This window comes from Cherax quadricarinatus, unplaced genomic scaffold (assembly GCF_038502225.1).
Source record: "Cherax quadricarinatus isolate ZL_2023a unplaced genomic scaffold, ASM3850222v1 Contig312, whole genome shotgun sequence".
Classification (NCBI taxonomy): domain Eukaryota; kingdom Metazoa; phylum Arthropoda; class Malacostraca; order Decapoda; family Parastacidae; genus Cherax; species Cherax quadricarinatus.
Genome location: NW_027195338.1, coordinates 155,203 through 180,480, shown reverse-complemented (window position 1 = coordinate 180,480; position 25,278 = coordinate 155,203). Strand labels below are relative to the sequence as shown.

At 43.9% G+C, this 25,278-nt stretch overlaps 1 protein-coding gene across 1 annotated transcript in view; it reads right to left on the bottom strand.

Moving 5' to 3' along the window:
- LOC138851311 (senecionine N-oxygenase-like) overlaps window positions 1-25,278 on the bottom strand; it is a 170,679-nt gene that overhangs the window by 23,000 nt on the left and 122,401 nt on the right. Inside the window, exon 5 of the mRNA XM_070080312.1 lies at window positions 12,858-13,035. Coding sequence (XP_069936413.1) covers window positions 12,858-13,035 — 178 coding nt within the window. The remainder of the gene's footprint in view (window positions 1-12,857; window positions 13,036-25,278) is intronic.

Below are 25,278 nucleotides of genomic sequence, written 5' to 3'. Positions count from 1 at the left end.
GACGGGCCTAAGACTGATCCCTGTGGTATGCCACTTGTTACAGATCCCCACTCGGATTTAACCCAATTTAAGCATTCTCTGCTTCCTATTAGTGAGCCATGACTCGATCCATGACAGCACTTTTCCCGCAATGCCATGAGCTGCCACTTTTTTTAACAGTCTCTGGTCTACACGATGGACTCTTAGGGAAGGAATTGGTTTATACAGATCCCAAGTAGGATACATCATAGGCGAGTGGATTCCTCCTGAATTCCCTGCCATGCCAGAGAATGAAGAAGGTGTCCCCATGATAGCTGGGGGAGTAGTGATAATGAGTACCAGTATACATGGTGAACCGCCAGGGAAGCTGAACCAGGTAGGGAGTGACGAACACTCAGCCACCTTGGGAAAACACATTTACGGGGTATGTAAAGAGGGAGATAGATTGCCATTAAATCCAGGGAACCTCGTATCAGTGGGAGGAAAGGCTACTAGGGCATGTGGGCTACTGGGTGGGAAAGTACGGAGCCGCTCAGTCAAAGCTAGACATACAAAAGATGTTAAAGTTAAAGAAAAGGGTGCTAAGACCACCAGAACCAACAAGTTTACACCCCCAGAGGTCCACGCAGAGGAAACTGGATGGTTGAAGTTAGACCGGAGTCTGTTCGACGAGAGTGGCCGGACAGCACTCGTGTCCAGGGTCCACCGTGGGGGCTCGCTGAAGGCAGACTTGATTTAGACTTAGCGCCTACCTTTGCCGGTGGGAGGATGTGGAAATTTATTCGGTCCTAAAAGTTCCACAGGGCAGATACGTCATACAAAGATCCCATCAGGCTGTTTATGGAATGGCTGGGTTGGGTGGCCCTTACACCCACCCAAAACATACACCCGGGTTGGCAAAGGTGGTTTGAAGGTACTTCTTAATTGATAGATTTACCCTTCAAGGAAGAGGTAGGTAGTTTATACTGTTAGTGAACTAATATTAGGAATGTTGACCTTAGGACTAATATTAGGACTAAGACCTTAACATAGGTAGTAATAGGCTGATGATGTAGGCAAACACTAGGTTATGTTAGCCAGGGAGAACTGGCAGCCCAAGTTTGAATACTGGGGCATGGGTTTGAGACCGCAGTGCCCTTTCTTCTAAGACTAGACACCGTCGGAGCAACAAGTGCCGTGATCAGCAGGCGGCATCCCACATGTCATCACATACTAGACCTAGGGAAATCTGGTGGAGGCACCTCGACGTACCGTAAATGTCCTCCTCCATCAGGCCCATACAGTAAGATGAGACCTCCCTTTTCTCACTCGATTCTGGCCAGTTTCTGGGGAAAATTGCAAGTGAGTTGAGCTGTGGGCCTTTGTGCAGGCAGCAGTTCATGACCGGTATGTACCAGCGTTTCTTGTCAGCCTAGAAGCTAGTGTCACTCTTTGTATAGTTAGTCTAGGCCCTAGGGGATTCACACCCCCTTGGAAACAGGAATTTCTGAGGTGCAGGCAAGTCACTAATGTCGATTGAATATTGCAGGAATTAAGGCTCCCGGTTGCACGTGGTTCTGAGGGTACATCCAGAGGGACTAAAGCTTAGGGAGGATGAAGACCGGGACATATTCTCCAACCCCAAGTAAGTTAGTCCTTCATACGTGCATGCAGGCGAGATTTCTTGCAACATCAGTCATTTATGGAAATCTGTCCTATAAGCCACTTGTGAGGCTGATGTACCGACCTCAGGGCTCGGTGTCAACAGAGCTTGCTAGCCCCTTCAGGGTCCAAGGCCAAAATCTGAAGTGGTGCTCCAGTGTCCAAGAAATTAAAAAAAAAAAAAAATTCTTACAGAATTAAAGAGTATATTTTTGCGAAGGTAATAAGACAAAAAAAAATTCTGATCAGTACTTACCGAGATACATTGCCGAGAAGTTGACCCAAAATGACGTGGTGGCGGCAACATCGACGATTTCCACATACCCGGATTACTTTAGTTTTTTCTTTTCTTTTCCTACTAACATTTGGGGCCTGAGAGACCAATACTGTATATAATGTATATATATAAACTCACTGTATTGAACACAATAACCGCACTAAAGTTATTATCATATTATTGTTTACCACTGTTGTTTATTACAATAAACATGCACAAATCTTGTATAATAATAATGTTCTATCATATATTTACATATTTACAATCACTGGACATGGTTTTAGAACTGCTGGAGCTTGTGGAACTCCTTGAAACAAGGCACCATGCACAGAGGCACCTTACATTCCTCACACATAAACCAAGTGTCTTTGCGTCTTTGTTGCCGTCGTTTTGTTTGTGCACAGACGATGCATCTCTTCTGAGCAAATTTCTTCTTAGTTGCAGGAAGCTGTATTATGAAATGATCACCTTCCCTCCTCAAACGCTTGGGTATATCCTGAGGAGTTCGAGGACCTTGTTGTATAGTAGGTGTTGTTACCTGGTACTTCATTATGAGTTGTCTGACAACAGACAAACAAAATTCACCATACGGTGGTCTGTTGCCAGTCTTCATTTGGTACATATTATATGCATTGAGCATTGAAATGTCCATGAGATGGAAGAAAAGTTTCATGTACCACTTGTAACTTTTACGAACACAATCAACAAAGCCAATCTGCATGTCACATTTGTCAACCAAGTGCATGTTTTGTGTATAATCAATCACTGTCACTGGTTTTCGAATACGTTCATTAGTCACTCGATCAACTTTGCCACTGTTTTGCATTTCGTTAAGGTGAATGGTTGTCAACAATGTGACATCTCGTTTGTCATGCCATGATGTCATTGGCAGTAAACACCTGCACGTCATCACCACGAGCACCTGCGTTGAGCCTAGGCATAAGTTTACGATTAGAACGCACTGTGCCACACACATCTGTCTTTTTCACTCGCAAGAAATCACTGAGTAAAGGGCTTGTGTACCAGTTATCGGTATATAATGTATGCCCCTTACCAAGATAAGATGCCATCATGCTTCTCACTGCGTCACTTGAGATACCCAATAACATCTTGCTCGGTATATACTGCTTGAATGACAGCCTACCTTTGAACAAAATCAAAGACTCGTCAATTACAAGATTCTTGAATGGATAAAAGTACATGCTGAACTTTTGTTTGAGAAACATAAAAACATTTCTAATCTTGTATAATCTGTCACTTCTGTCAGGCCTGGTTTTGTCAGAGAAGTGCAACATACGTAACAGTAAGATAAACCTGTCCACTGGGATGATTTTACTGAAGACCGGGGTAGAAATTAGCCGATCTGTGGACCAGTATGCTTTTATATTATGCTTATAGACATGAGGCATAAGCATTATTGTTGCAAAAAGCAAATACATTTCTGCAGCAGTCGTCTCTTTCCACCGGTGTAGTCTTGACTGTGCTATACCTTAAATTACCAGGCACACCATCTAAAGGGGACAAAAAGATACATAACATCAAGGCCATGGGAAAACCTGGGTAGCCACAGCCACTCAAGAGGGAGAGGTTTTTTAGTGTCAGGAAGGAAAAAAAACTGGCAGGAAATGGCAGAAATCGTACACCAAATCCAGTCATTCCTGGAGTGGAACCACAGTCGATGGCCTCCACTCCAAACCAACAGATACAGATACTAATGCCGGAAAAAAAATCCCTCCCTCCCAGTACCAACAATACCACCAGTCCGATGACATTCTTCTTTGCAAATATACAGGGTCTAAAGCCAGCAACAAACAACAAAATACCTTTCATCCGCGGACTGCTTGCAGAGGCAAAGGCAATGTTCGCGGCTTTCACTGAGACCCACACAAAGGATCACTTGGACAACGAAATATGGATCCCAGGTTACAACCTATACAGATGCGATAGAGTGAACAGGCAAAAGGGGGGGGGGTTGGCCTGTACATTGCAGAGTCACTTGTTTGCACAGAACTGCTAAATGCCTCAAATGATGTAGTGGAAGTTTTAGCAGTAAAGATCGAGAACCAAAACCTAGTCATTGTGGTAGTCTACAAGCCTCCGGATGCAACATCCCAGCAATTCCAGGAACAGCTGTTAAAAATTGACCACTGTCTGGAAAATCTTACAGCTCCTGCACCCAACATCTTGCTCCTGGGGGATTTCAACTTAAGGCACATAAAATGGAGGAATATAACAAATAATATTGTTGCAGTAATAACACCAGGAGGCATCTCTGATGAAAACTCACACTCACACGAGCTTTTAAATCTCTGCACAAAATTCAATTTAAACCAGCAAATAATAGAGCCTACTAGACTGGAGAATACACTAGACCTCATCTTCACTAACAATGATGATCTGATAAGAAATGTCACCATATCAAAAACAATGTACTCAGACCACAACATAATTGAGGTTCAGACATGTATGCGCGGAGCCCCAGACCGACATAATGAGATTAGTCACGAGGGAGCATTCACCAAATTCAACTTCAATAATAAAAACATAAAGTGAGACCAAGTAAACCAAGTCCTAACCGATATAAGCTGGGAAGATATACTAAGCAACACAGACACCAACTTATGCCTAGAACAGATTAACTCGGTGGCACTCGATGTATGCACAAGACTTATTCCTCTAAGAAAAAGGAGGAGTAGATGTAAAATAGAAAGAGACAGGCGCTCCCTTTACAGGCGACGGAAAAGAATAACAGAGCGGCTAAAAGAGGTCAATATATCTGAAATGCGTAGGGAGACACTGGTCAGAGAAATAGCAAGCATCGAACTTAAGCTAAAGGAATCTTATAGGAGTCAGGAATCGCGGGAAGAATTAAAAGCCATAAATGAAATCGAAAGAAACCCAAAGTATTTCTTCTTCTATGCCAAATCAAAGTCGAAAACAACGTCCAGTATTGGGCCCCTACTTAAACAAGATGGGTCCTACACAGATGACAGCAAGGAAATGAGTGAGCTACTCAAGTTCCAATATGACTCAGTTTTTAGCAAGCCACTAACCAGTCTGAGAGTCGAAGATCAAAATGAATTTTTTATGAGAGAGCCACAGAATTTGGTTAACACAAGCCTATCTGATGTTATCCTGACTCCAAATGACTTCGAACAGGCGATAAATGACATGCCCATGCACTCTGCCCCAGGGTCAGACTCATGGAACTCCGTGTTCATCAAGAACTGCAAGAAGCCCCTATCACGAGGTTTTACCATCCTATGGAGAGGGAGCATGGACACGGGGGTCGTCCCACAGTTACTAAAAACAACAGACATAGCCCCACTCCACAAAGGGGGCAGTAAAGCAATAGCAAAGAACTACAGACCGATAGCACTAACATCCCATATCACAAAAATCTTTGAAAGGGTCCTAAGAAGTAAGATCACCACCCATCTAGAAACCCATCAATTACACAACCCAGGGCAACATGGGTTTAGAACAGGTCGCTCCTGTCTGTCTCAACTATTGGATCACTACGACAAGGTCCTAAATGCACTAGAAGACAAAAAGAATGCAGATGTAATATATACAGACTTTGCAAAAGCCTTCGACAAGTGTGACCATGGCGTAATAGCGCACAAAATGCGTGCTAAAGGAATAACAGGAAAAGTCGGTCGATGGATCTATAATTTCCTCACTAACAGAACACAGAGAGTAGTCGTCAACAGAGTAAAGTCCGAGGCAGCTACGGTGAAAAGCTCTGTTCCACAAGGCACAGTACTCGCTCCCATCTTGTTCCTCATCCTCATATCTGACATAGACAAGGATGTCAGCCAGAGCACAGTGTCTTCCTTTGCAGATGACACCCGAATCTGCATGACAGTGTCTTCCATTGCAGACACTGCAAGGCTCCAGGCGGACATCAACGAAATCTTTCGGTGGGCTGCAGAAAACAATATAAAGTTCAACGATGAGAAATTTCAATTACTCAGATATGGTAAACACGTGGAAATTAAATCTTCATCAGAGTACAAAACAAATTCTGACCACAAAATAGAGCGAAACACCAACGTCAAAGACCTGGGAGTGATCATTTCGGAGGATCTCACCTTCAAGGACCATAACATTGTATCAATCGCATCTGCTAGAAAAATGACAGGATGGATAATGAGGACCTTCAAAACTAGGGAGGGCAAGCCCATGATGACACTCTTCAGGTCACTTGTTCTATCTAGGCTTGAATATTGCTGCACACTAGCAGCACCTTTCAGGGCAGGTGAAATTGCTGACCTAGAAAATGTACAGAGAACCTTCACGGCGTGCATAACGGAGATAAAACACCTCAATTACTGGGAACGCTTGAGATTCCTGAACCTGTATTCCCTGGAACGCAGGAGGGAGAGATACATGATTATATACACCTGGAAAATCCTAGAGGGACTAGTACCGAGCTTGCACACGAAAATCACTCACTACGAAAGCAAAAGACTTGGCAGACGATGCAACATCCCCCCAATGAAAAGCAGGGGTGTCACTAGCACGTTAAGAGACCATGCAATAAGTGTCAGGGGCCCGAGACTGTTCAACTGCCTCCCAGCATACATAAGGGGGATTACCAACAGACCCCTGGCAGTCTTCAAGCTGGCACTGGACAAGCACCTAAAGTCGGTTCCTGACCAGCCAGGCTGTGGCTCGTACGTTGGTTTGCGTGCAGCCAGCAGTAACAGCCTGGTTGATCAGGCTCTGATCCACCAGGAGGCCTGGTCACAGACCGAGCCGCGGGGGCGTTGACCCCCGGAACTCTCTCCAGGTAAACTCCAGATATCATCGTATTTGCCATGGTATACTCAAAATACTTGTTACTTTCCCTGACAATAATTTCCATCAAGGGCTGGTCAAAGAATATTTCAAAAAAATCAAGTTCATTGGCCGTGGTTCCAAGGGGACAAGTAGGTAGAATTCCATTTTGAGAGTCATCAAAGTAGTGGGGCTTGGGAACAAAATTGGGATTTTGCTGCCAATCCCAGATACGGTTTGCTGGTGGGTACTGGACATCATAGGCTGGTTGTCCGGGTAGTTGTGGTTGTGGTGGGCTGGTGGCTGACGCTCCGCTTTGTCCTTGAACTGCGGAGTCAGCAGCGTGGGTCTCAGCCTGGGCTGGTAAGTCACGCATGGCCGTGGCACTGCCATCACCACTACCACCATCTACTGATGCCTGTGGTCTATCCATGCCAAGTGTAGCCACATCATCCTCACTTTCACTGTCTATTCCTGGTGTAGGGCCACGGGATGTACTCCGGGATGTACTCCGTCCCATGGGCACGGCATAGGGTACACTAACCGAACACATGCGGCGGCGTACATACCGACGCTTCACTGGTAAATATGTTTCCTCACTATCACTACTCGAATGATCGTCAAGAGCAATAAAATCACAATCCACGTCACTATCATCATCATTACTGAAGTCAGAGGCCTGGCCACACGAAAATAATAGTTTTCTCTTGCGTTGAGGTACAACTGAGCGTGACTGAGAAGTGCCCACACCAGAGGTAGAAGGTTGAGGATCGTCAGGGTTTTCTGCACTATTATCGATATCCTGGTAATTCCTTTCGGTCACTAACTGATCAAAGCCAAAGAATTCGTCTTCATTTCCACTTCCATCAGTGTCAGAACTATCAGATAGGAAGGGGAGAGTCCCAATTTTCCTTGGAGTGAGAGCTGCCTTGCCATACCCCCGGCCGGGGGTATGGTTTATTTGCAATCGTGTCATTACGATTTCTTAAGTCAAGTCGTGAACAAGGGTAACTGATCCGGCGTTCCCACAATGCAATGCGGGTATCTAGATTTTTTGTTTATGGTGCACACCCACCACGCAGACCCGTTCTCTCACATGTAAGACTATGAGCGTTTTTTGCGCTAAATTTGATGGTGCTAAAATTTTTGCTTAGATCAACGGTTTGGACACTGAACGTGAAGCCGTAGATCTACGGGATGGACCCTGAAAGGGCTAGGGTAGGTAACTCACATGGAGGCAGTCCAGACAAATTTTCACACAGTGTATTCATTTTTCAATACATAAAATACATAACTACTGAAGACTCTACAGATCAAAGAAAAGTATTTATACTATCATATAAAACAAAATACTTATATACCAGGAGAACTGTTCAAGTGTACCAGGAGGAAAGATTGTTGTAAGGGATTGAAACTATAATGCATAAAATCCATATATACCAAACTACAGTATATATATATATATATATATATATATATATATATATATATATATATATATATATATATATATATATATATATATATATATATATATATATATGCAATAAGATCACAGTGAACAGGTGATTTCAAAATATGCAAAACAACCACTCTGAAAGAATAGAGAAATTCCAAGCGCTTTCGTGACTACTCACATTATCAAGGAACTATGAAAGTGAAGCATCCAAGGAAGCTATATAAGGGGTCCGGCCAGCACCTCACTATCAGATCCTACAACGGTTAAACACGTGATGCGCGGCGAGCCAACTTGGATAGGTCCTTTGCACAACTCACCCCCAAGCTATTCTACCCAAGAAAATTTAAAAATTATTTGTCCAGTGCATTATTAAATTCTTCCCAAATTCTATTAATTATAAATGGATCTAATTTATATAAACCAAAGGAAATATTCATATTATTGTCAAAACTGCTTTTTATGAAACAAGATTCAATTATATTCCTGGGACAACCAGCCTTATTCAACTAAAAATATGTTGGTTCTCCCTTACCATGAAAACTTGGTTGATATGCCTTCTCTTCTTAAGACTTTTAATATTAAAGTTGTATTCAAAAATCTTGATACAGTAAAAAAACTTTTGATAAAGAATTCCCCCCAAAACGCTGATGGATGTGTCTATAAGATTCCTTGTAAAATTTGCGATAAAGTTTATTACGGTCAAACTGGTAAAAATCTCGAACTAAGATTAAAACAACATAAATATAGCATTAGAACTGGACAAGATTCCAATGCTCTATTTATTCATGTAAGAGATTTTAACCATCCAATTGATTTTCAAAAAGTTGAGAAAGTAGTATCAAGCAAGTCCATGGTCGACAGGAATATAATTGAATCTTGTTTCATAAAAAGCAGTTTTGACAATAATATGAATATTTCCTTTGGTTTATATAAATTAGATCCATTTATAATTAATAGAATTTGGGAAGAATTTAATAATACACTGGACAAATAATTTTTAAATTTTCTTGGGTAGAATAGCTTGGGGGTGAGTTGTGCAAAGGACCTATCCAAGTTGGCTCGCCGCGCATCACGTGTTTAACCGTTGTGGGATCTGATAGTGAGGTGCTGGCCGGACCCCTTATATAGCTTCCTTGGATGCTTCACTTTCATAGTTCCTTGATAATGTGAGTAGTCACGAAAGCGCTTGGAATTTCTCTATTCTTTCAGAGTGGTTGTTTTGCATATACATATATATATATACATATATATATACATATATATATATATATATATATATATATATATATATATATATATATATATATATATATATGTCGTGCCGAATATGTAAAACTGGTCAATTAGCAAGAACTCTGGTTGCAGCCAGTTGAGTGAGACAGGTGGTCCAGCGGAGAGGGTATTACGCTCGTTGCAGCTAGTTGAGTGAGACCAGTGGTCCACGGGAGAGGGTATTACGTTGGTTGGAGCTAGCTGAGTGAGACCGGTGGTCCAGGGGAGAGGGTATTACGCTAGTTGCAGCTAGCTGGGTGAGACCAGTGGTCCAGAGGAGAGGGTATTACGATGGTTGCAGCTAGATGAGTGAGACCGGTGGTCCACGTTTAGTTAGTTTAATATGTTTATTATGCACCCCATACCCATCCTGTGGGCGGTAGTCAAAAGATTACAGAGGTACATAATTGGTCCAGGGACTGGACTCCAAAGTTTTGATAGCTGAGCAAGTTACAAAGGTAATGAACTAGATCTGGTCATAATCATGACCAAGTTACAAAGGTAATGAGCTCCAGGTAGAGCTGGTCACACTCATGAATAATTGCAAAGGTAATGAATCATAAACACATTAATCATGAGAATTTACAAAGGTAATAAGCTCCAGGTAGAGCTTGTCAAAATCATGACAAGTTTCAAAGGTAATGAATGATAAACACGTTATCACATGATTACAATCATAGACAAATTACAGAGTAATGAGCAGTTAACAAACATAACAGGGAATTCATCCATTGCCCCAACAACAGATGTTGCTAGGTGCCTGTCTCTCCTCGGTAGACAGCCATTGCAAACAGCAGCAAGTTGCCCCGGGATCTGCTGCTTGCACGAGCACCATCGACCCTCCCCAAGAGGTCCAAGAAGCCAGTGACTCCGTTAGCAGGCCGATGGAGAGCTCCCCTAGGGACATGTCAGCGTCCTGGTGGACGCCAAGTTGATTGAAGATCCCAGGCCCTCGTGTGCACGGATGTTGAAGCTTGAGGAACTGAGTACACACTGCCTGTGGCACACCTGACAGTTGCCTCGCGGTCGAACTCCACAATGCTGTCCCTGTAGTGGAAGCTCCTGTGAGCCCGGCACTCCCTGCAGTGCCATCGATGACACGGGAGAGGGAATTACGCTGGTTGCAGCTAGATGAGTGAGACCGGTGGTCCAGGGGAGAGGGTATTACGTTGGTTGTAGCTAGCTCAGTGAGACTGTTGGTCCAAGAGAGAGGGTATTATGCTGTTTGGAGCTAGCTGAGTGAGACCGGTGGTCCACGGGAGAGGGTATTACGCTGGTTGCAGCTAGATGAGTGAGACCGGTGGTCCAGAGGAGAGGGAATTACGCTGGTTGCAGCTAGATGAGTGAGACCGGTGGTCCAGGGGAGAGGGAATTACGCTGGTTGCAGCTAGATGAGTGAGACCGGTGGTCCAGAGGAGAGGGTATTACGTTGGTTGCAGCTAGATGAGTGAGACCGGTGGTCCACGGGAGAGGGAATTACGCTGGTTGCAGCTAGATGAGTGAGACCGGTGGTCCAGAGGAGACGGTATTACGCTGGTTGCAGCTAGATGAGTGAGACCGGTGGTCCAGGGGAGAGGGTATTACGTTGGTTGTAGCTAGATGAGGGAGACAGGTGGTCCACGGGAGAGGGAATTACGCTGGTTGCAGCTAGATGAGTGAGACAGGTGGTCCACGGGAGAGGGAATTACGCTGGTTGCAGCTAGATGAGTGAGACCGGTGGTCCACGGGAGAGGGAATTACGCTGGTTGCAGCTAGATGAGGGAGACAGGTGGTCCACGGGAGAGGGAATTACGCTGGTTGCAGCTAGCTGAGGGAGACAGGTGGTCCACGGGAGAGGGTATTACGCTGGTTGCAGCTAGCTGAGGGAGACAGGTGGTCCACGGGAGAGGGTATTACGCTGGTTGCAGCTAGATGAATGAGACAGGTGGTCCACGGGAGAGGGTATTACGCTGGTTGCAGCTAGCTGAGGGAGACAGGTGGTCCACGGGAGAGGGTATTACGCTGGTTGCAGCTAGATGAGGGAGACAGGTGGTCCACGGGAGAGGGTATTACGCTGGTTGCAGCTAGATGAGTGAGACAGGTGGTCCACGGGAGAGGGTATTACGCTGGTTGCAGCTAGATGAGGGAGACAGGTGGTCCAGGGGAGAGGGTATTACGTTGGTTGCAGCTAGCTGAGTGAGACAGGTGGTCCACGGGAGAGGGTATTACGCTGGTTGCAGCTAGATGAGTGAGAGAGGTGGTCCACGGGAGAGGGTATTACGCTGGTTGCAGCTAGATGAGGGAGACAGGTGGTCCACGGGAGAGGGAATTACGCTGGTTGCAGCTAGATGAGTGAGACAGGTGGTCCACGGGAGAGGGTTTTACGTTGGTTGCAGCTATATGAGTGAGACAGGTGGTCCACGGGAGAGGGAATTACGCTGGTTGCAGCTAGCTAAGTGAGACCAGTGGTCCAGGGGAGAGGGTATTACGTTGGTTGCAGCTAGCTGAGTGAGACAGGTGGTCCACGGGAGAGGGTATTACGTTGGTTGCAGCTAGCTGAGTTAGACCGGTGGTCCAAGGGAGAGGGTATTACGCTGGTTGCAGCCAGTTGAATGAGACAGGTGGTCCAGGGGAGAGGGTATTACGCTGATTGTAGCTAACTGAGTGAGACAGGTGGTCCAAGGGAGAGGGTATTACGCTGGTTGCAGCTAGTTGAGTGAGACAGGTGGTCCAGGGGAGAGGGTATTACGCTGGTTGCAGCTAGATGAGACCAGTGGTCCAAGAGAGAGGGTATTTACCTGGAGTTTACCTGGAGAGAGTTACGGGGGTCAACGCCCCCGAAGCCCGGTCTGTGACCAGGCCTCATGGTGGATCAGATATTTGGTGTTTGAGTCGGGGGAGGGGGTAGTGTTTTGGGAAAATTTATGCCAAAGATTGTTTTAATAATTTTGTATTTACTCCCCTGATATTACCTGTAAGGCCCTAGTATGTGGAGTGGCATGTTTAATGTTTTGGAAAGTACACGTGAAATGTTTTGATCTGCAAGCTAAGAGGCCAGCAGAAGGGCGGTGTCATGGAGCCCTACTCTTAATATATAGAGGATAGGTTGTGTGTTGAATAATTAAGGTTACTTACTATTAATATATTATATTTTTATATGTTAGTTTTTGTGCCCTTCCTGATAGTTAATATAAGTATTGACCATCTAGTTTTTGTGAAGAAAGAGGCTTGGCTCTGGGTTGGTGTATTTTGTTTAATATTTTAAACGCCCCCAGACAAGGCTGTTACCCCCAGGCGCCAGGTAATATTAAGTAACGTAATAAATACATTACAGGGTCATTTCAAGACTGTGGATTCACTAATATATCGCAGATGAATGACATGTGATAAATAAACACACAAGCTGTGTGTGGACAAGAATGCACACAATTAACTGTTAAATTGCTATTCTGCTTTTCATTTGCTTACCTCTTTTGCTGTTGAAGATAACTCATGAGCAATATCCAACCCAGATGATCCCGCCCCTAGCACCACTACTGTACATCCTTCGTAGGAAGATGGTTCTCGGTAATCATGGCTGTGACTCTGGCGCCCTTGGAATTTTTCAATGTCTTTTATATGTGGAATTTTTGGTACAGAGTAGTGCCTGAAATATATGTAAAAAGAAAATAATCCCTATAAGATTTTTATGTATTTTTATACATTAACAACAACAAAATTAAGTATTGAAATAGATCAGTCGATAAGTAGAACAGTCTACCAACAGTCACTAAAAACAACAGACATAGCCCCACTCTACAAAGGTGACAGTAAAGCAATTGCAAAGAACTACAGACCGACAGGATTAACATCCCATATCATCAAGTACACAATCCAGAGCAACGCGGGTCGCTCCTGCTTTTTCCCCATACTAGACCACTATGACAAGGTCCTGGATGCTACAAAGTATAAACAAAATGCAGATGTATTATACACAGACTTTGCAAAAAGCCTTTGGTGAGTGCCACCATGGTGTAATGTGTTAAAAAAGGAATAACAAGAAGAGTTGGTAGATGGATCTATATCCTCCTAACAAGCAGAACGTGAAAAGTAATAGCAAACAGAATAAAGTCTGAGGCAGCTACAGTGAAAAATTCTGTTCCAAAAGGCACAGTACTTTCTCACATCCTGTTCCTCATCCTCATATCTGACATAGACAAAGATGTCAGCCACAGCTCCGTGTCTTCCTTCGCAGATGACACCCGAAATGCCGTGACAATGTTCTCCATTGCAGACACTGCAAGTCTCCAGGCGGACATCAACCAAATCTTTAAATGGGCGGCAGAAAACAACATGAAGTTCAATGAAGAGAAATTTCAACTACTAAGATATGGAAGACTTGAGGAAATTAAAACTTTATAAAACAAATTCTGACCACAAAATAGAGCGAAAAATTAATGTGATGGGCTGGGAGTATTAATGTCAGAGGATCTCACCTTCAAAAACCACAACAATGTATCTACCTCATCTGCTAGAAAAATGACAGGATGGATAATGAGAACCTTCAAAACTAGGGACACCAAGCCCATGATGATTATCTTCAAATCGCTTGTTCTTTCTAGGCTGGAATACTTCTGTACACTAACGGCCCCCTTCAAGGTAGGCAAAACTGCTAACCTGGAGAGTGTACAAAGAACTTTCACGGTACACATAAGTACAATAAATTCTTGGGAATGGTTGAAATCCCTTGAACTGTATTCCTTATAATGCAGGCGAGAAAGATACACTTGCAAAATCCTAGAGGGATTAGTACTAAACCTACACACGGAAATCACTTTCTACAAGAGCAAAAGACTCGGCAGGAAATGCAACATTCCCCCAATGAAAAACAGGGCCGCCAAGAGTACATTAAGAGACAACACAGTAAGTGTTAGGGGCCCAAGACTGTTCAACTGCTTCCTAGCATACATAAGGGGGATTACCAATAGACCTATGTCTGTCTTCAAGAAGGCACTGGACAGACAGCTATGGTTCGTTCGTTCAGTCAGGAGTAACAGCCTGGTTGATCAGACCCTGGTCCACCACGAGGCCTGGTCTCAGACCGTTGTTAGGTAAGACACATATGCAACAGTTAGGTATCTTATCTCAAAACTTTAAGGGTGATGGACTAATTACATCGTCTTCAAGTATCTTCTGCTTCTATCAACTTTTCTGTACTCGACTGAAGAAGCCTACTGTGTAGGCGAAACGTTTCGAAATAAAGATACCTAACTGTTGCATATGTGTCTTACCTAACAATCTGTCGGTATTTTATACCATTTTAATGTTCATTCTGTCAGACACTGCAACACAAGGGTATCTTGGTACAGACCATCAACTTCGACCTCTACTAGTGAGAACGGCTGGGTTTGAGAGGGACCTGCCCTCCCAAAGCAACCTACGTCTCACCTCCTGGCACTATATAAAGGCTCCATCCTGTCACTTCAACTTCATATTGTTTCAGACAACGGAACAATGCTCTTCTCCAGACTGAGGGACTGACCACCTCAAAACTTTAAGGGTGATGGACTGATTACATCGTCTTCAAGTATCTTCTGCTTCTATCAACTTTTCTGTACTCGACTGAAGAAGCCTACTGTGTAGGCGAAACGTTTCGAAATAAAGATACCTAACTGTTGCATATGTGTCTTACCTAACAATCTGTCGGTATTTTATACCATTTTAATGTTCATTCTGGTCTCAGACCGGGCAGCGGGGGTGTTGACCCTCGAAACCCTCTCCAGGTATACTCCAGGTAGTTGGGTGATTGAAGCTAAAACCTTGGGTAGCTTCAAATATAGGTTTGATAAATACATAAGTGAGAGGGCTGGAATATGAGTGAGACTTGCAAATGTGTTAATAGGTTTATCAAAGGTTCTTCACTGGGTAACGCTGATAATAGGTTGGGTGAATAGCGTTTCGTGGGTTTGCCTATTATGAGCTGTAGGCCTGCTGCACTGTTTGTCCTTTATTATTTTCTTATGATTACAATTAACAACATAAGAGAGGAAGGACACTGCAGCAGGCATACTGGCCCATACTGGGCGGGTTCTTATCAAATCTAAACCCACAAACAAAAATATTTGTCCATCGCCTACACTGTGTCACTCAAGCAACAAGCCTTGACAACCCTTTAACTAATGTGTAAGTCTCGTTTAAATCCAACCTCTCTCACTCACAAGAACACACGAAAGGAGGAACACTGGCCAACTGGCCCACACTAGGCAGATCCCCCTCAAATCCAAAATCAAACCCCCCATCAAAAACACCTGCCCAACCCACCTTAACTCCACCCATAAAATAAGCTTTGATAACCAGGACACTATTAGAGTACCGAAGCACCTGGTCCATCACCAGGGTACTGGAGCACCTGGTCAATCACCAGGGTACTGGAGCACCTGGTCCATCACCAGGGTACTGAAGCACCTGGTCCATAACCAGGGTACTGGAGCACCTCGTTCATCGCCAGGGTACCGAAGGAGCTGAAGCACTCGGTCCATCACCAGGGTACTGAAGTACCTGGTCCATCACCAGGGTACTGAAGCACCTGGTCCATCACCAGGGTACTGGAGCACCTCATTCATCACCAGGGTACCGAAGGAGCTGAAGCACTCGGTCCATCACCAGGGTACTGAAGCACCTGGTCCATCACCAGGGTACTGAAGCACCTGGTCCATCACCAGGGTACTGGAGCACCTCATTCATCACCAGGGTACCGAAGGAGCTGAAGCACTCGGTCCATCACCAGGGTACTGAAGCACCTGGTCCATCACCAGGGTACTGGAGCACCTCGTTCATCACCAGGGTACCGAAGGAGCTGAAGCACTTGGTTCATCACCAGGGTACTGTAGTGCCTGGTCCATCACCAGGGTACCAAAGGAATTGAACGTAAGAAGGAACACTGCAACAGGCCTACTGGCCTATGCGAAGCAGGTCCAATTCTCCCACCAGGGTACTGAAGGAGCTGAAGCACTTGGTTCATCACCAGGGTACTGAAGCACCTGGTCCATCACCAAGGTACTGAAACACCTGGTCCATCACCAGGGTACTGAAGTACCTGGTCCATCACCAACGTACTGAAACACCTGGTCCATTACCAGGGTACTGACACTGTATACGGGTTTTTTGCATCATTATTGGTAGCGGGGAGTAATGATAAGGCTTCGGAGGCTTCTTACTTCATTTGTGAAGATGGTGGGTACACAGGCAATGTGTTAAGTGCTCATGGCCCGGGAGGGCCATGCCCATGCGAGGGAGAGAGGAGTAGATCTGAGTTGGCGTGAAGTGAAAGAGTGAGGCAGGGTGATGCCGTTCCAGGTGGCATGGCCTGCCCTCAGGGGGAAGCTATGGGAACTAGGCATGTCGGCTTACAGTCTACATTTCGCTCGGCCACCTACCACATGGTCGTCCTCGACCATGACTGACTCAAAAAACTTGGTCTCTCTCTTGCAGGAACAGGCACAGAACACAAAAATAAAAATATACATATTTGGACATGAAAAAAACTTCCTACAGAGAGGGAATAATACAAAAGGTGGTGTGCTGAACATCGTGGTCTAAGGCAGTGATCGTCGATGGCATCACTGCATGCCTTCCTGTGTTTGGACAGATACTGCAACACAGAAGCCATCGTTGTGGCTGAGCTGTGATGTAACAGGGTCCAGTCTCCTCTAGAGCGGTGAACCAGTCATTGTAGGAGTCATTACAGGGTTCTCTCAACCTGGGGCACAACTTGCTGGTGCCCTTGAGTGAGGCATTGTCAGTACTCGGCAACTGGGCAGGACATCTTCTGGCAAGTGACTCAGGAGGACATTTCTCGTCTGGTATTGTCGCTGGGGCTGTTGCTACCGGCGGATGTGGAGTGAGTCGTGGAAGAGAAGACTCGGAGAAACATCTGGAAGTCATAACATCATACACCGTACTGGAGTGAGCGGGCTAGCAGTCAAAGTGACTTCATCTTTGTGCAGGCTGCTCTCTGAAGATGTGACATGAGACTGACACAGCGCCTGCTGAGTGTCATTCTCTCAGCAGTTGGAGTTATAGCAGAGGTTGGTCTAAGCTTCCTCAGACTGATTCTCTACATATAACTGCACTCTAAAGGTCAGGAGGTGAAGTGAAACAAATTTCAATGGGAATCACTGCAGGTACGATTTTGCAGGGCATCGCGAGCAGCGAACAATAAGAGCTTTCTGTATAAAGGGCTCAGACGCTCATAATTGAAGCCTGAACTGACTTATGTTAGCTCTCAATGCTGTCACACCAGGAAACAAGTAACACGAGGTGCTACACAATGGTCTGGGTGCAGACTTGTGGTCCACACACAGCTGGACTCAAGACCACACAGGACACATGGAGAACTGCACACACCTATTGCACATGCGGTACAACATGGCTTGCACAGGAAATGACGCTTTTTTGTACAAAAATCGACGTTAAGCCATACATGAACATGTGAGAACACTGATAGAGAGGAATTAATTAACACATGACATATCTTCTCTCAATCTTCTCGACATTATTGATACAAAATGCTCTCTGTGAAACTAGAACACTCAATGAGACATCATGTGATGTCAAGCGTGACGTCGTGAGGTGATGTCATGGGTTGACATCGCGAGGTGACGTCAGACGTCTCGAGGTGACGTCCTGGAGTGACATCAGGCAGCATCATGGGTGATGCCATAGGAGTGATGCGGGCAGCATGGTGACATCATGGAGTAATGCAGCAACAGGCCACAGCATTAGGCTTGGGGCATCTAGCTTGGTAACCCACGTGGCTTGTAGGTCTACACGAGGCTTCGTCTGCACCCCACGTGGCTTGCTCCACTTGGCTTTGCCCACACGTGGCTTTGTGATCCACGTGGCTTTGAGTGACCTCGGGCACTCGGATATGCAGCTCTGGCAAAGAATTCACACGGAAATTCACAGAAAACACAGCAGAGAGGGAGTGAGTAGCGGTGAGTGGTGTATGGTGAGGAGGCGTACAGTAGGACGAGAGTGGGTGACTGAGCGAGGCAAGGAACGGCGGCTTCATCCTCTGCCACTCACAAAAACCAGTCGGGGCACATTGGATGCAGAAATCACCACAAATTCACCTCTGCTTGTTGAAACAGCCATGCTGAGCTGAAAAACAACGGCAGCAACATAAAAGTGATGCTGAACACGTGACCTGAGAAACAACGTGGGGCGCTGTGAAATGCCAGGTGCCGCCACTTACATTTCTCGAAGAAATTTGGCAAATTACGGCCTTGATCCTGCTTGTACCTGTGTCTGGATGCTAAAACTTGCAGACACAACATCAGGATAACTCGTTGAGAGACTGATGCTTCTTGTGTAGGGTGATGAAGTGAAGGCAACTTCATTCCAAGCCTTCAAAGCAGGTATCTGGTCCACCACCAGGGTATTGAAACACCTGGTCCATCACCAGGGTATTGAAACACCTGGTCCACCACCAGGGTACTGAAGCACCTGCTCCATCACCAGGGTATTGAAACACCTGGTCCATCACCAGGGTACTGAAGCACCTGCTCCATCACCAGGGTATTGAAACACCTGGTCCATCACCAGGGTACTGAAGCACCTGGTCCATCACCAGGGTACTGAAGCACCTGGTCCATCACCAGGGTACTGAAGCACCTGGTCCACCACCAGGGTACTGAAGCACCTGGTCCACCACCAGGGTACTGAAGCACCTGGTCCATCACCAGGGTACTGAAGCACCTGGTCCATCACCAGGGTAATGAAGCACCTGGTCCATCACCAGGATACTGAAGCACCTGGTCCATCACTAGGGTACTGAAGCACCTGGTCCATCACTGTGGGTTTTTGCATACAAACAAGCAAGTCATATAATAAGTGAAGTGTGTGGGACTTAGCTTGATGATGACTACACTGTTCCACAGCCACTGCCAGACAGTTTTTGGAGTCATCGATATAACTACACTTGGGCTATAATAAAGATTAATGTAAGCATAATTACCCCTAAGGGATGTTGTGTCAGTATTTTATGAATAACTGAATACTGACGAGAATCTATACTCGTGTTGGGCTAAAAAGCCCACATGTAACTGAATGTAAGGTAATAAATCTAGAGAAAACTGAACTAGGTATCTGCTGTGCAGCTGATCTAGCTAGTCTCATTAATTACTAGACCTACCTGGGTATCTGTATCGGACCCATATGTTCACTTGGATATCGGTATTGTCAATTATTCACAGTCATATCACTAAAGAAGCTGATCACACTTCTCTGTATCTGCTGTTTCAGTTGAGATACATTTACACACAAAAACGCATAAACATTATCCCAGCGTTAATGTTTCCCTTGGCAGGGTTAAAAGCAATCTAACTGCCCCTCCCCTGCTCCAGCTGCCACTGCCTTCGGCATCTTTCTACATAAAGAATTCGCTGATACAAGCAGATTTGCCTTCCTTGCCAAACTTCCACCATGAAGCAATGCAGAATGCTTGATTCTTGCTGTCTGGGCATAGACAACAATGTATACTATCTTTAACATGGTAATAAAGTGGGTGCAGGATTTACCTTAATTGTCCTGTTATGGTAAGAAATTGATTGTCTCTCATTAAACTACATCGGTTGCAACACAATTCTCTTGCAAAGAAGTCGCATGACCTATGACTGGTACATGATGGTTAAACATCTGCTTGTAATTACTAGATGTGAAAATAAACAAGATGCTTCCCCTTATGAGAGGGCTGGGCCCCTCAGGGCTGAAGAGGGCTGATACCCTCCTCCTCCTGGAGAAGATTTCTCCACACTGGGGGGGGGGGCGGCAGAGGTTCGCTGCAGATAAACTATTCATCAATAACAGTAATTTGATTTTCTCACTGGCCACCACTGCTGTTGTCTTTTTTGAACAGCTTTAGTCTGTGGGACTTCTGGAGAATCATTAATTTTGCTTTCAACACTGTGTAATTCAAATTGCACTAGTTTATTTATTGTCTGCTCATTCACTACATCCTTGCTCAAAACATCAACTGTCCTGATGATTCCATTTGCATCAGGATATATGGTCACAATTTTTCCAAGAATCCATTGGGACCTCGGACCGTCATTATCAATAATTACTATGTCACCAGGTCTTAAGGACGTGTTATTTTCAGGAACACCAGCTCCATAGAAGTGTTCTCTCAGTGAGGTGAGATAGTCGTCTCGCCAAATTTTTTCCCAATATTCAATCACTTTCTTAAGGTGTTTGAATTCACGTCTGAGTTGCTCAGGTTCAAAATAAGTAGGATCCTCTATCATTTCTTTATCATTCATGGGAGGAACAGGTTCGAGCCTTCTGCCATGGAGCAAATGAGATGGATTCAACATTTCTAAATTGTCCAGATCATCCGTAACATAAGTTAGAGGTCTGCTGTTGACTGTATTTTCTATTTCAGTCACGACTGTACGAAATTCTTCTAAATCTATTCGCTGACGATTAAGAGGCTTAAACAACGCTTTACAATGCCGATCATTCTTTCATAAAATCCGCCGTGCCATGGAGATTTAGGAGGAATGCATCTCCAATGACAACTGCGTTGATTCAGCATCTGTTGTACCTCTGGCTGATAAAGGTTTCAGCAGACATGTCAGTGGCTACTTCTAGATGTACTGCTATAGTCGTAGCACAAGTGAACAAACAGATGTACACCTTGATGGGAACTTTGTCAACTGTTTTGATTAAAATTATTGGTCCAGTGTAATCTACACCTGTCACCTCAAATGGAGTGATATGACAAACTCTTTCAGAGGGATATGGAAGTGGACCTGGATACTGATATACTCGCATATCGTAGTGATGACAAGTAATACAGTCCCTTGTTTGTTTTTTCACACTTTGTCGACCTTGAGGTATCCAGTAGGATTGTCGTATATGACAAAGTGTGTCAGCTACCCCACCATGTAACACGTTACTGTGGGCGATTTGAACAATCAGTTTCGTTAGCCAATGATTCTTGGGGATCAATATTGGATGTATGGCTTCTATAGGTAGTGAAGATTTATGAATTCTTCCTCGACATCTTATAATCTTTTCTGAGTCGACATAAAGTCATGAAGAATTAATCATAACAGGTTTCTTGGGGGATTTATCTTGTGTTTCCAGAAATATATATTCTGTAGAGAAAACATCTTTCTGCATTAATTTCACCAAGTAATTAATGGGTTTAAGATATTCATAATCAAATTTTATACCTTTAATGAATTTAAAGATAAGATGAGTATTTAAATCCATCAATGACTATTTCTGTTGTGTCTGCAGTATTTGCACAGATTATTTCTGCTGTGTTCAAGCAGACTGTTTCTTGTGGCATAATGTGAGCTTTTTGCTGTGGCCAGTTATTTTCATTAGAGAGCCAGTTCGGTCCGTGGAGCCATAATTTATTATCCACAAATTTATTGAGTGGGACACCACGTGACAACATGTCAGCTGGATTCTCTTGGGTAGAGACGTGGAGAAAGAGATAATCTCTCTGCATCTATTTTATTTCTCCTACTCTATTCTGTACATAGACCAACTTACTCTTATTATTTCTTAACCACTGGAGAACTGCTTCATTATCACTCCAGATCACGGTTTTCTCAATAGTGAGATGATCAAGTACTTTGTTGAGATAGACAGCTGATTTTGTACCTACATAGAGTGCTGTCAGTTCCAATTGTGGTACTGTTCTGACCTTCAAGGGTGCTACCCTGGCCTTTGAAGTAATTAGTGTACTTCCTTCAACATTACTCATGTAAGCTACAGCGCCATAACCTCTGGTTGACGCATCACAGAACACATGTAATGTGTACTTGTTTCCCTCTTGACCTATTTGTCTGGGAAATTTAATTTGGTGAAGTTGTTTAAACTCTTTGGATATTTCATCCCATGCTTGACTCATTTCTAGAGACAAGTTTTCATCCAATCCGATTTTGAGCTTCCATGTATCTTACATAAACATTTTACCTTTTATAGTAATTGGTGAGACGAGTCCTAGAGGATCAAAACATTGGGATACCTCTGACAGTAAACTACGTTTGGTGAGTGTACTGCTTGATTTATTATTTATCCTTTTGAGATTCCTGTCTCATAAGGACAGGGAAATCTTCTTTGATAAGTTCTGTGAGGGAAAAGTAGGTGTAAGTGGGGTTAAGGTTGTTCGGGCAACCAGGAACCATTAGCGAGTTACGTTGCGCGCGCACACACCCCCCCCTCTCTGGCGGGCTGGGGCAAAACTAGTTCCTGGTGTCCGATTTGTTAAAGTTTCTACTCCTGGTAATATTGACCTTACCTGGTGTGGATTGAAGTTTGGAGAGTCACTTCACCTCCACTCTTCTCCTAATCAGGTAGGGTGATCTACCAGGAGTATTACTGTTTGTTCTTTTCTAGTGTTTGCTGGTTACCAGTAATGATTTTGGCATTTATCATTCTTTTTCTTTCTTAAATGTTATATTATCATGACTATGGGTAACCAGTTTTATTTTCTCTTATTTGTCAGCTCTGTTCCTGGCGTGGTCTTCCAGGATAGACGCCAGATAAAGGAGCAAGACGTGTTAATAATACTTATTAACATTATTCTACTTCTACCGGCCCTTACCTATTCTACTTGTGCTCCATCCAAGTGGTAGGAGATTCCAGAACATCGGATTACCATCTGCCCAGGATAACCTACATAAATAACATCAGAGGAACTATCCAGGGCCATACCTACTCCTGCCCAACTAAAAGAACTGAAGGCCATTTTTTTTATTTATTTAAATTTTAAGTAAAATTCTCAAAAATCATTTTTCTCATTTTTTCCTAAGTTATTTCTTTATTTATTTATTTTTCTATTAATTTCTTTTGTTCAGTTGGAAGGCGTTCCACTGACAATGGCGACCTTGCCAGGATCCGACTCTTGAAGCAACATCGTCCTGATGGTTCAACTGGTTGTGAGTATAACATTTAAGATAGAAAAGGGTGAGTTAGTTGAGGTGTCAAGTCATTACTGGTAGTCTGGTTGACTTACCGTTGTGTGGTTCTTAGGTTCGGTTTAGAAGTTTACCTATTTGTTGGACCTGGGGAACTTTGATAATAACCCCTCCTGTGTGAACCGTGTGTATTTTGCTTAGTGAAGGCTATTGAGCCCACAAGTGTATTCTTCCAGGGAGAAATATTTATTTCATTTTCTACTTTGGGAAGTTTAAAGTGTGCGGACTGTGTCCCTCTTTTGTAACAGACGTTACTGTTAATTTTAATTGTCAGTTGAAGCTGGGTGCTTAATATTTCTTTTTACAAGATGGATTCTTTAGATTTCTGGTTGAAAGCTGGAAAGGAAATGGGATTTACTGGACAAAGCCTTGATAGTTACATTACTGCTAAAATGGCTATTGAAGAGAAAAAGGAACAGGAAAGACTAGCTCGAGAGGAGAAAAGACTAGCTCGGGAAGAGAAAAAGGAACAGGAAAGACTAGCTCGAGAAGAGAAAAAGGAACAGGAAAGACTAGCTCGAGAGGATAAAATCGAACAGGAAAGGATAGCTAGAGAAGATAGAGTTCAGGCAAGAGAGGTAGCCTTCAAAATGAAGGAAATTGAGTTAGAACAATCAAGGTTGGAATTAGAAGCCAAGAAGGTAGAACTATCTAAGCAGAAAATAGATGAAGGGGTACTGGAATACCCTTCCCAAGAACCTAATATTAGGATGCCTCAAATACCACCTTTCTCAGAACAAGATGACATAGCGGCATATATTACTAGATTCGAGAGTACTGCTACTCTCTGTGACTGGCCAGTAGATTCTTGGGCTACTAGGCTTGGCTTACTACTGTCAGGTTCAGCATTAAACGTCTATTCCACTCTACCCTCTGATGTTATTTCTAGTTATAGCCTGCTGAAGAAAGCTATACTACAGGCTTTCAAAAAAACTACTCATCATTACAGGTCGGAGTTCAGACACATTAAAATAACTCCTCATCAAAATTACATGCAATTCTTAACAACACTTTTCAGATTATTTGATTCGTGGATTGATAGTGCTGAGGTTGACCACGATTTCGAATCTTTACGAGACCTGATGGTAAGAGATCAATTCCTTTCTTCTGTAAACTCTGACTTACGAATATTCATTAAAGAACGAAACGTTCATACGGCTGCAGAAATGGCACAAGCTGCTGATATATATGCGTGCGCTCATAATAACTACCCTAAAGAGCGTAGCAGATATAAGCCTGTGGTGCCTAAGCAATCTGAGGGATCCAAACCCTCCGTACCTAAGAATTCCACGTCCTTCACAGTAAAGTGTTTCAACTGTAATGAGTGGGGTCATAGAAGGCCCGACTGTCCTAGAAAAAAAGGTGAAAATGTCGGTAAATGTTTCACTGAATCAAACATAAACGCACCTTTTAGTGAAGGTACAGTCAATGGTATGAATGTGTCAACCATTCTTAGAGACACTGGATGTTCCTGTATTGTTATATCAAGTAAGCTCTTCCCTAACCTAGATTCTTCACGTTATAAGTCCACTAAGTTAACTGACTATTTAGGAAGAAGCGATTCTTTTCCAACAGTCAGATGTTTTGTTAGGTGCAAATGGTTCTCAGGATGGGTAGATGCCGTAGTTGCCCCGATAACCTCATGTTCTGTTTTGGTTGGGAACATACAAGGGGCTACTTTCCCATCTGAGAAGGACTGTTTGGAATTTGGAGTTTCCAAGGAAGGGTTCGAACCTAATATCTCTGTTTCTTCACAGATAGTTCCAGATGAGATTCAGTTGGGTAACCTAAATCAGAGAGCTGATGGTTACAAAACTCCGGTAACACCTTTAGTAAGTCAGTCACTTGAACTGGACAACGCAGACACCAGTGGGAAACTACGTGTGGCACAATCTATACAACAACTAGACTCG